Consider the following 11,811-nt stretch of genomic DNA (forward strand, 5'->3'; position numbering starts at 1 on the left):
ATTGGAATAATTGTATACAAAATGCAAGAATAGCGCTGAATAACAAGCAACCTCGTAATATAAAAAAACTAATAATGAATGTCGGACATGATGTCAATCGAGGATCACCTTATAGATAGATAATAAGCTTATGGATAGAAGATATGCATATTAACCAAAGATGTTTTGTTTTTTCAACCATATCTGAGGATGTTAGTTTTCATACATTGGCTTTCAGACCGCAACTACAGTATTTAAAGCATGCTGCAGAAAAAAGTTAGGTTTATATCACTTTTTCTTTGAAAGTAAGCGAATATTCAGATAAATTGTATTTTCAGAAAAAAATTAATTTCATTGAGTCAAGAACTTTCATATATTACTAATTGCAATATAAACGTTGAATATGAAAAATGTTTCCGCTGATAAAAAATTAGACTTAAAACTTTGCAAATATGTCTGCAGCTGTCTGGATTGTGGTTGACAAAACACCAGCTCGGGTGCTGGTTCAGATAATCTAAGAAATGATGTTGTGGATGATTATCGTACGCCTAGCGTTGATTTAAGCGGCAAACAACTTTTTTCACCGCATTTTGTTGGTAGCTCTCAAAAAACTTTTTTCATGGCATTCTGCTGGAATCACTGAAATTTTTGTTTTCACCCCATTCAGCTGGTAGCGGTAAATTTTTTTCACCGCTTAAGCGATGAAAGAAATTATTGCACTGCTACCAACTGAATTAAAAGAAAGTTTTTAGTGTGACCAGGGTGCGATGAAAAAAGTTTTTGCTAAAACTGAAAAACTTACAAATATTCACCGCTAAATTCAACGCTAATCTTACAAAAATTCAACCCTATCAATGCATTCAACCATAAAAAGATGCGGGCGGTTCGCAATGAAAAAATGTTCTCACCGCTATTCGCCGCTGATCTTTCATTATTTTTTGACAAAACCTCGACCCAGCATCCTGAAAGCGGGGAGCAAGCCCTCAACTATAATCTAATCTCTCTCCCACAAGTAGTTTAATGCGCTTCTTTTAAAAACCTAACCAATTTGTAGCTAAATCAAATTAATTGGTTCATTTCATTTAGTTTAGATTTTTGTAAAACATGGTTTGGACCTTTTCAACAATTACACCCTTTTGCAAATTGGGGTTACTCTTGAATAAAATTTAAGCGAGCAGTTTATTAACAAAACAGAGACGACTAAAATTTTTCCACGTGTTCTCACACTATGTTAGATTGAATAGAGTTAAATACGCCATGCTGCGTTAATTAGCCGACTTAGATTACAAAGCGATACAATTTCCAACTTCGTGCGCGTCGCGGCTTTGCCGGCAAAACCGACCCGCGATTTCTTGATTACATCCCATGGCGCATGAGAGGTATGGCCGTGAACAACTGATGCGCTTAAACTGATGTTCGGCTATCTAAACTTTACGCCAAATAATAGTGTGGTAAAGAATAGTACAGAAGGGGACGACTTTCTTCTAGTCAAAAAATTAATGTAACTCTTGCTGATGTGATAAACACAATCGATAGAATCCCAATTTTTTGCTGTTTCATACTGCTTTTTGCAAGCCAAAACAGCATTTTTCATCTTCTCAGTCTAACTGCGGATATTGCTTAAACCACTTTTTATAACTTGTTTTTCACCTTTTCCCGCATTAACAAAACGTAATTTTGATAGCTTTGACAACAACCGCCAAAATTGTAACCTCTATTGGGCTCCAGAGATGGCCTCAGCTTAGAAATTGGAATCTTTTCCTCTTTTTGCTTCACCTCCTTCTCCAGCTAAGTGGGTGCATATTATTTGCATCCCCAGACGAACGTGCCATAATTTTTTTTATAGAAATTTACTATTTTTGACACGTGCTTTGCAACTGGGGATCTGCTTAAGGTACGGGCTCGCTGAAAAAATCCAGAAATTGTCATTATATCTATCTTTTGGTGCTATATCTAACTTAAAAATACAATACGTATTGTTTCGAATAAACCCTTCAAGTGCCCGCTGAGCTAATCCTGACGATGGTTACCTTGTCTGCTTATCAATATCCTTTTTTTAACTTAATGCGATATAATTGAATAATCCTTTGAAAATGTAATGTTCAATTCAAGTACAGGGCTCAATTTTGTATAAATAACTTATAAATTCAATGAAAGGGTTTACTTTGACTTTATTTAGAAAGACCCTATCTGAAGTCTAGACGAATTTTTTTTATAGGACAAATTTTTCTTCTGATATATCAGAACATTTTTTTCCATCTGATTTCCAAATAGCGGATAATTCTGTTCCTTTCTTTATAAATTCAAGTTTTTTGATCAATTATGACATTTCCGATGAAAAATATTTCATAGCTTCTGCAACATTTAGAATTTTTGCGGTTTTTGCACAGTGCAAGTTGCAGATATTGAACGTTTTTGGTTTTTGGCTCCCCTTATTTTTGTTAAAAGCCCAACAAGATTTATAAAAATTGGCTTTTGCATTTCAAGGAAATTTCCTTTCAGAAAACAAAAAAGGTTACATAATTTTCTATTCACTTGTGAGAACAACGCTGCCTTTTATTTTCTGATTCACGCATTTAAAAAATTACAACAATGAAAGTTTGGCTAATAAAAATTGAATTGGCAGGATTGGAATGAATAAGCTTGAAACGGTGTTTAATTTTTTTTCCAAAGTTACTTTGTTAATATTTTTCTTGCACATGAGTGCTCTGAGCGAAAAGTAAGCTAGAAAATGTAATGTCGTCATTCGCACCATAAGACAATCTTTCTAGTGTAAAACATTTCAGTGAATAATTTTTCGAATTATGTTTTTTCCAAGGAGCTAATGAGATTTATATATCTGCTGTTATTGTTCACTGTTCACGCTACGAAAGTCATTTTCAGGATCATTTGGTCAGATTCCGTTTTTTTTAATTATTATGATTTTTATTATGAAAACTTTTCAAATGTCGATTCAGCATTTTTCATAGCTGCAATTGGTCTAAAAGTTCAAAAGACTAAAATACTAATTTTCTTAGGCATTTCATGTATGAAATCGAGATATGTAAGGGATCAGATCGTGAATTTGATAACATGGAACGGGAACAAGAAAATTTGGAACGTTTAAAGTTTTCCGTGGTATTTTATTTTCAAAATTCGAAGTGTTTCGATCAAATAATGGTAGTTCAACAATTTATTGTTATCTATGAAAAGAAACTACCTGTGTTATACGTGAGTAAGAGGTTTTGTTTAAGAAAGTCAGATGGGCGCAGATTAACACTCTCAGAAAAGAATAAAGGACTGTTTTCTACAAAGAGGGAAGATATTTTTAAAAAGCTAATTCATCAACTTATAAGATTAATTTAAATTTGCTTTAGTTTTTAAAAAGCATTATGTTATTGACATGATTTAAATTTAAAAAAGTTTCCGGATGGCCTAATGGGAAATTTGTTCTTTTTTTCATGAGTGCACAGTGTTCTTTACCTTTTATTTACTGATGTGTTTCATATATCTAAGATTCAAATAGTTCATTTTTAACACAAAAAAATTTTGAAGTGTCAATTTCGACTGTGTTTGCAGTCATTTTTTTTATTATTGCACCTTTTGGTGCCTCTGGCCTCCTTTTCGAAAGCTAAAAATGACCGGATAGGGAAAAAAACACGATGTTTGCACACAATATTTTTTGGTTGGTTCTCATTGTGCTTCAGTGACTGATAGTTTCATAATTTAAAAAGGTAGTCATTAGTTTCAAATGAAAGCAATCTGAGAATTGAAGGAAGAAAGTCAATTTTTCTTCTTTGTTCTTGTTTGTCAATATTTTTTCAATGAAACTATCAAATTTAAGAACCAATTTCAACGTTAATTTTCTCAGTGTAAAATTGATGCGGTTTAAACAGTACAATTTAAACTGTAAAATCTCAGTTGTACAAAATCAATTTGCTAAAGGCTGGTTGGCTGCGTTATTTATGTCTTTGAACAGGCTGTTTTGTTTGACATTAATATCAGTTTTTAGCTCTTTGACTGGGACATTGAGTGCGAAATTTCACTAGCAGGAATCAAATACTTGTGGAGAGAAAGATTTTCCTCCTATGAAAGTCGATAACAATTAACTGAAATTTTTTTCTGGAAAAAGTATCAAAATTATTTTTATTTTGCTAGATTTTTTTTAGTTTAGGTGATAATTTTTAATAGCCGCGAAGCAGCAATAGCGACTATTTTTGGGGACATCGTGGTTTGTACAAATAAAAAAATTGAATTGCATTGGGGCGCTGTCTTTTTTTAAAGATCTCTTCACACATTTTCATGATTTTTGAAGTCAAATTGGAGTAATGATTTTGGTCACACCGAAACAGGAAGTGGAGGCCAAGTTTTTTTGTTTGAACCATTTTTTTCTCGTTAGTGGTTTTTTGCTCACATTCGGCATTTTGACATTAGTTCTGTTTTTTATTATTTTTTTTGATCTGATTTCTTTTTCTCAATTCACTCATAGTCTGTTCTAGGTCTAGTTTTTTGTTTAATCAGTGACAATTCTTTGACTTGCGCGTCAAGACTTGTCCTGCTATGTATTTTTAACTCATCGTCTCCATCGATAATTCTTGGGGCCTGACTTCTTGGAACTGACGTTTTCAATTTCTCTGATTTCTACTGCTTTGCAGTTAAAATTTGCGTGCGTAACGTCATTTGTTCTGCTATTAGGTCAATTGCGTGACTTACCTCACTAAAAAAATGAATTCTGAACTCTCTTAATGAACTTCAATTTAGTTGAACTTTTATTAGTTGAAGGTCAATAGTGTACATCTAAGTAGTGCAAAACTTATATGACCTAATTCTTGAGTATCAGAGCCTTGAGTTTTTGATTTCAAATTTTAATTTTGAAAAAAACTCCATTAGAATTTTTCTTCATAGAGCTTATGCCATGTTAAATGTTTCGTGTCAATCACTTCATGTCAAATTGCTGCTATGTTTCACAGGTATTTAGTAAGGTAAGTGTTTAATTGCTCTCAAATGGAGTTCGCAGCAATTAAAAAAGGCTAAAATTTATAGTCTTTTTAATGCAATTTTTCACATGACCGATTTACCGTCTGACGCTTTTGAATTTTCGTCATCAAAAACAGAATCAACAGGTAGCGCCCACCAGGCATTAAGTGCTCCTAGAGCCTTTCAGCTCAAACTGTTTTGGAGACTTGTACTTATGGTGTGAAGGGTGGTTCTTAGAGGTTGAAGACACCCCCACTGTTACCCCCCCACTATTACTCCAACCCCGCCCCCACCCCGCTGTTGCCCCCCCACCCCCACCCCACTGTTGCCAACACTCCCACCCGTGGCTACTCTCGAACAGCCGATCGCTAAAAGTACGCATTTTTATGCTAATTTTTTTCAAGCTTTTTTTGAAATTTTTGTCAATTTTTGAGTTACTTCAGCCCTAATTGTCAAGAAACTGGCTCTAGGGTTTTTTAATAAGTTACTGCATAGTTTCTATAGGTTTTGGAATGGTTTCAACATTTTTACATCACGAATTTTAACTTTTTTTTGACAAAACGTACAAATTTTTTCAATTTTTTGACGTTTATTATTCTTCATTATTTACGTCTTTCAAGACGCAGGGGCCACAAAGCGTTGTCCTTAAGAGTTTGATATTAATTTACTGAAAAAATCTTAATTGACATGGATTAGCTTTCAATTTTTTAATATGTCAAAATTTAGCATTTCTTTATACTCCTCTAGAGTTCGACAATAGGTTACTTTATAGTTTCTAAATGTAATGGAACGTTTTAAAAAGATTTTAGCACGAATTTTAGTGTTTCTTTTACAAAAATTGAAGTTTTTTTCAATTTATTTGACACTTATTGTCATTATTCAGGTTTTTCAGCCTAACAGAAAATCTTCGTTAGGTTTTATTAAAAAAATTATTTGAAACGTTTTTGCCATGGATTAGTTCTCAACCTTTATTATCACAAATTTTATCTATTTTTTTAATTAAAAATTTTTCACTGTTTTCAATTTTTTTGGAATTTTTCGTCAATTTTTGGGTTTCTCCAGCCTCAAGAACCAAGGAACCTCCTCTAGGATTTTATAATAGGTTACTGCATAGTTCTAGTGGCAGTGGATTGGTTGCAACACTTTAACATAACGAATTTAATCTTTATTTGACAATACTTTTTGATATTTGTTTTTCCTTATTCACGTCTTCCCTCCTCAGTATTCCCTCCTCTAGGATTTGATCACAGATTACTGCACAGCTTCTAGATGTAATGGAATATTTTTCAAGATTTTAATTTCATTAATTTTTTAAAACAATTGTAATTTTATCAAGTTTTTTTAATCTTTTTGAATTTTTTTTTATCATTTTTCTGGCACCAGGACCCTGGGGACCTCCTCCAAGGTTTGATGATAAGCTGCCGCATAGTTTCTGGAGTTAATGGAATGGTTATGAATATTCATAATGTGACTCCAGCTTTAGCACTTTTGGATAAAATTTAATTCTTTTATCAAATTTTTGGAATATTATTATCTTGCTCCAAGTTTATGGATCTTTATGAGCAAGTGAAACTATTTAAAGATTGAATTAGGGATACTGGATACTCTCTTGAGACAAGGAAATTGTTTTGAAGAATTTATTATTTTGAATTTCAGCAAGATTTTGTTAAAATTTGCTATTGTTTTCAAAATTTTAGTATATTTTGTCTTTTTCTGAGTTTAACGGTCATTAGTGGCCAACGAAGCTTTTCAAGTCTTGCAAACGGTTTACTTGTTATAACTAGTGACAAAAAATATAAAAAATAGTTTTGATGAACTTTTGCACTGCGAAATCTGGAAGCTTTTTTTAAATATTTGCAATGTTTTGCAAATTTTTAAAATATCAGTTTTTATTTGATTTGTTTCCTAACAAAGCTAGAAAAAAAAGTTGCAGAGTCGAATCAAGCTAAAGCTAGCCTCGCTAAATCATGGCTAGCTGTTTACGAAGCCAACCGCTCGCCGGTCGTTTGAGAGCAATTCACCTGACGTTAGTCGGTTATGTTTCATTTTGTTCAAAGTTGAGCAAGGTTTTCGAATGAGTGGGGCTGCAACATTATGTGCAGGCTCTCATAAGCAAACCTACTTTTTTCCTATTTGACTTCCTAATTTGCAATGATTATTGTGAGCGCATTTTTTGCTAATGAAAATTAAGTTTTCATTCAACAACTGACATGTTGTTAGCAGCCATCGTGAAAATGGTGCCAAATTCAACCAAATTTAGTGCAAAATGTAGAGTTATGGCGTTATATATTTTTCAGGTCATGATTGCATGTGATGACGATTACAAGGACAGTGATAAGACACGATGTGCTCTGGTGTTTGTCTATGACATGCTGGATTATATTCAAAATTCAGAAGGAGAATTCCTTCACGCTGGCGTCAATGCACCAGGTAACAGTAAAAGTCTAATTCTCTCACGCCAAACCAAATTTCTGACGGCCCTAGGGTGTTCCAACTAGGGTCTACAGACAGTGCGGACACGCAAAATTATCTGACAGGCTGGGTAATCAGTGACGTCTGACTCGAGCAGGCTCTGATCATATCAAATTTGGGGATTGCTCCGTGTTGAAGTTTTAATTATATTATAAAATTTTTTATTCTGAAAGGGGGATAGTGCTTGATGGAAATTTATTACGATTTTCAAAAGTTTCTAAGAAAAGTGGAAAACTGAATGCAGTGGAATTCTGATACAAGAAATCTTTTCAAACTCTTTTCTTTATTATGGGTTTTTTCAACCCCGAGAACAGAAACTGTTGATTTCAAACGCAGGAAACTTATTTGTATGTTCGGTTTTAAGGAGACAAAGGCGAAATATGCACGTTTTTTTGTCGGCATCGTCGGTAATCGTCAATATGTTCGGTTTTCAAACTTAAGAACTATGGTTGCTTTTCAAATGTAGGAAATCGTTGATGTTTGAAATGTTAGTTAAAAACTGGCCAATAAATACTTCGACAAGAAATTGTTACTTCGGCAAGAAAGTACTGGAAAACAAAAGTTGCTAGGTTTTTCATACCCTCATTTTGCTTTTATTCCATAAGCCAGTAAACTATGACCATGCCACACTCACGGGCTTGCACAGATCTCATAAGGGAAAATTTTTTAATGAGTGTTACACCGATTTCGAATATTTGGATAGAAAAACGTGCAATTTAATGTTTATTTTTCTTATAGCAAAAAGTATTTGGATTTATTAGATAATAGAACTAAGTTTAGCCGAAAAAATTTTGTTCTTACTGAAAACAGGCATCATTTATTGCACGTATCATAACAAACATTTCCTAATTTCTAAAACCGAAAAAAAATGAAATTTTTCTTATGTTTTTAAACGTCAGATTGTTTAAAAGATGTTTCCTAAATTCCAAAACCAACCATACGAAATATTTATTACGCTTTTAAACGCCACATAATTTTAACGATGAGAGAAACTATTTATAAATCTTTTCCGTTATCGTCCCCCTCCCCCAACCAGATATATATCATTCGATTTGCACGCCCAACGCAAATTTGCAACCTTCTTTATAACAACTTTGCTTTGTTAGTGATTCTGGCAGGTTCTGATTTAATTTATTGAAATGTAAGCATTTTACAGAAATTGCTTGAAAATTTGATGGAAGAAGATGGAACTTGTATGTAGCTAATTACAGAGAATAGTTTAATAATTTATTGATTCGGGTTAATGCTTACAGTATAATCAAGTTGTTTTGGTCATTCATTTTTTGATTATAAAGCTAACCTTTTGCATTATTTTATAAATACGCATTATTCGTCTAGTGCTGGGACAATAAATCGAAAATGAGAATTGGGACAAAAGATCGAAAATGAAATTATTCAAGTTTTGTAGTGGTCAATCAGAATTTAGCTGTCACTTATAATACAGCACATAGCATGTTCAGTCGTGATAAAACCCTAGTGATCAAAAAATCCAAAATCTTGCGAGAATATCGCAAGAAATCTGGCAAAATAATACCTAATTCTCCCATTTATTTTGCAAGGTTCTTGAATTCTTCGTGCAATAATCTAGCAAGATTTCGTCTTATTTTGCAAGAATTTGATTTTTTTGGTTAACTGACTGTATGGTGACGGCAGAGGAGCTAAAAATGTCAGTTCTAAGCTTAAAATTGGTAATATTTTTGTCGAAAAATTTACTCAAGTGATGTTAAAGCTGACATTTTTAAGCTATTTTCAGAATGATTTGTGTTGCTTTTTCCCTCTTTCGTTTTAATTCCGGTTTTGGAACTGGCAGTAGCGGAACTTTTACAAAGAATTTTATAGGAATACTGGTAGGGAACGATGAAAACCAACGCGCACAGCTATCTGAAAATACAAATATAACATAAAACAAGATAAACATCTGTTGGAAAAATAAATCAAATCGTGTGAAAGAAATGAATTTTTGAGCGTTTCCAGTATGATTTTGGTTGTTTCTCCCTCCTCCCCTTGCAGCACAGTCTTAACCCCGGCATCGGCGGAGTTAAAAAACAACGAAAGATCCTATTAACAAAAAAGACATTCTGAAATAAAACTTGCAAAAAACTAAAAAGAATAAAAAGAACAAATAAAACAAGAACTTTTTTCTAGACAAATTAGACCAACGATTGTTTTTGAATCAGAAAGCACACATTTAGAGAAACTTATACGTTGATATGAGGATCTGATTAAAACACGACAATTTAAATCAAATTTCACGGCGTTTTTAACACAAAGATTTCAGGCAGATTGTGTGGTACTTTTAGTTTAGCCTGGTATTTTGTGAAATATTATTAAAGAAATTGTTAATTTTCATATAATTATTTTTTTTTTAAAAAAAAAAGAGGAAAATGTGAACATAAATTTGTCGTTTGGTGAATAAATTGGAGTTAAAAAGGAAAAATTTGGATGGCTCCAGATCTTTCTAGTTATATGCAAGAAACTTGCAAGATTCTTGCAAGATTTCACATCAAAATCTGCTGATCGGAATTCTGGTATCAGCCAATTCATCTGGCTTTCAGTTAGTATTAGCTGCCGAAATTAGTCATACAATATTTTGCTGAATTGAAAAACTTGCAGGATTCTTGCAAAAATTTAAATCCGGGCTAAAAATTTTTTGTTGATTTCAGGTTTGTAACTTGTTTAATAGACAACAATCTGCTTCAAAGGTGTTTTCTATGACATTAGTACCCTGTTTCATTTTTTCGCATGGATTTACATCTTGCAAGATTCTTGCAAGTTTTGAATCATTTTGCAAGAATCTTGCAAGACTTGAATCCGCTCATTACTAGGGTATCTTTGGTTTTGATAGACTCATATCAAGTCCTATCGGCTGCTAAAGCATTGCCATGGCTCAAGAGGAAGCTCCCAAACTTTCAGCCAGCTTTCTTTCAGCCAGTTTACAGATAAAGCTTAATTTCAGCCAATGAGAATAGAGAACAATTTTCGATCTATTGGCCCATTTTTTCTCTGTTTTGGATCTAGTCTCCTTAAGATCCATTTTCCGGTCACCTACTCGTTTATGTATTTGTAATCGCAAATGTATTTGTATATGTGGTCAAGTTTGTTGAGGGCATTTTGGAGCAATCTTTTCTCAATGCCGATTGGCCAGCAATAAAATTTCTTCATTTTGATACGTCTGCCATTTGCACTAGCGACTGGATATGTATATGTAGTCATTTGTGCTATAAACCTATTAACGGAAGGTGCAAAATGGCGTGGGGGCAATAACGGGAAAAAAACCCTATTTTGCACAATCTGTGAGATTATATACAGCAGAATTATTGCTAGGGCCATGCCTCAATTTTGGAAAGTTGGGCAATTCATTATAGGGTAAATGTCTTGTAACCCTCTAAGCCAAATGTTTTGCTCCAACTGTGACCAAAATGACCCGTGTTTAGGTATCAACTTCCTGTTGGTTGAACCCGGAGCACAAATGGGAGAGTTGCTGACGTCACAGCGAACTATGATTTACGAACTAAAGTCAGATGAGGGAAGCAACATCGTCGAATACGACCCGGATAATTTCAAAAGCGATTGCTGGCAATTGTCTCCTGTTATGAAAACAATCGTGCTGGGGACTATTTTCATGCTATTAATTGTCTAAGATAGCTAAATAAGACTGTTGTAGTGGTGTATCATACATTTGACGAAAAAGAGCCCGAACAGATTGTATAAAAAATAGGGTTTCCGTACGAAGATCATTACTTTTTCCATTTTCAGCAATGACGGTAACCAAGAATTGATTATATCATCTCCTTACTTTTTTCTCTTTTCACAACGATAGGTCGATAAAAACATGCAGCTCGTTTAAAAGTAAGAATTGCAAAAATAGCAACCGGGTCGAAGTATTTTCCAAAAATTATGCAGGAATTGCGGTTAACTTTCAAAAAATTCAGGGCAAAATGATTACACAACAATGCGCTGAAAATTTTTTTAGAAATGCGCTAAAAGTGGTATGTTGAAAACCAAATGAAAGTTTCAGTGCCAAATCTCAAGCGTTCTCTCACTATAATGGCTTTTCAGCAGAAAAACCATTAGTGAGAGATCGCTTGAGTTTTGGGCTCGTGCCTTGTTTAACTTCTGCTCCTTTGCTTCCTGTACGAAGAAATAATGAGAATAATCTTTTCCTTATTATATTAATGAAATGAAATTGATGTAAAGGAAGCTCAAAATTTCAATTAGTTCAGGAAAAGGCTACCATGCCCTAGACTTTGTCTAGACTGAGAAAAAGGTCGTGCCTCGACCACAAGGTGGCATTAAAGAACCTTGTTTGGCTCAAACAGGCCATGAAAAGATATGAACTGGTTTTTATGGTCAACTTTAACTCGAACCAAGTTCTAGCAGCTGAACTTTTGCTTGAACCAAGTG

The 11,811-nt window shown here is 33.7% G+C and overlaps 1 protein-coding gene across 1 annotated transcript; it reads left to right on the top strand.

The window, feature by feature from the left end:
• Window positions 1-7,231: 7,231 nt before the first annotated feature.
• Window positions 7,232-11,202, top strand: LOC142344178 (uncharacterized). The gene is made up of 2 exons (XM_075395712.1): window positions 7,232-7,365; window positions 10,842-11,202. Exons 1-2 carry the CDS (start codon window positions 7,236-7,238, stop codon window positions 11,045-11,047), a joined length of 336 nt encoding a protein of 111 aa, XP_075251827.1. The 5' UTR covers window positions 7,232-7,235; the 3' UTR covers window positions 11,048-11,202.
• Window positions 11,203-11,811: the final 609 nt, after the last annotated feature.

The sequence above is a fragment of the Convolutriloba macropyga genome, chromosome 8, assembly GCF_964194025.1.
Source record: "Convolutriloba macropyga chromosome 8, txConMacr16.3, whole genome shotgun sequence".
Taxonomy (NCBI): Eukaryota; Metazoa; Xenacoelomorpha; order Acoela; family Convolutidae; genus Convolutriloba; species Convolutriloba macropyga.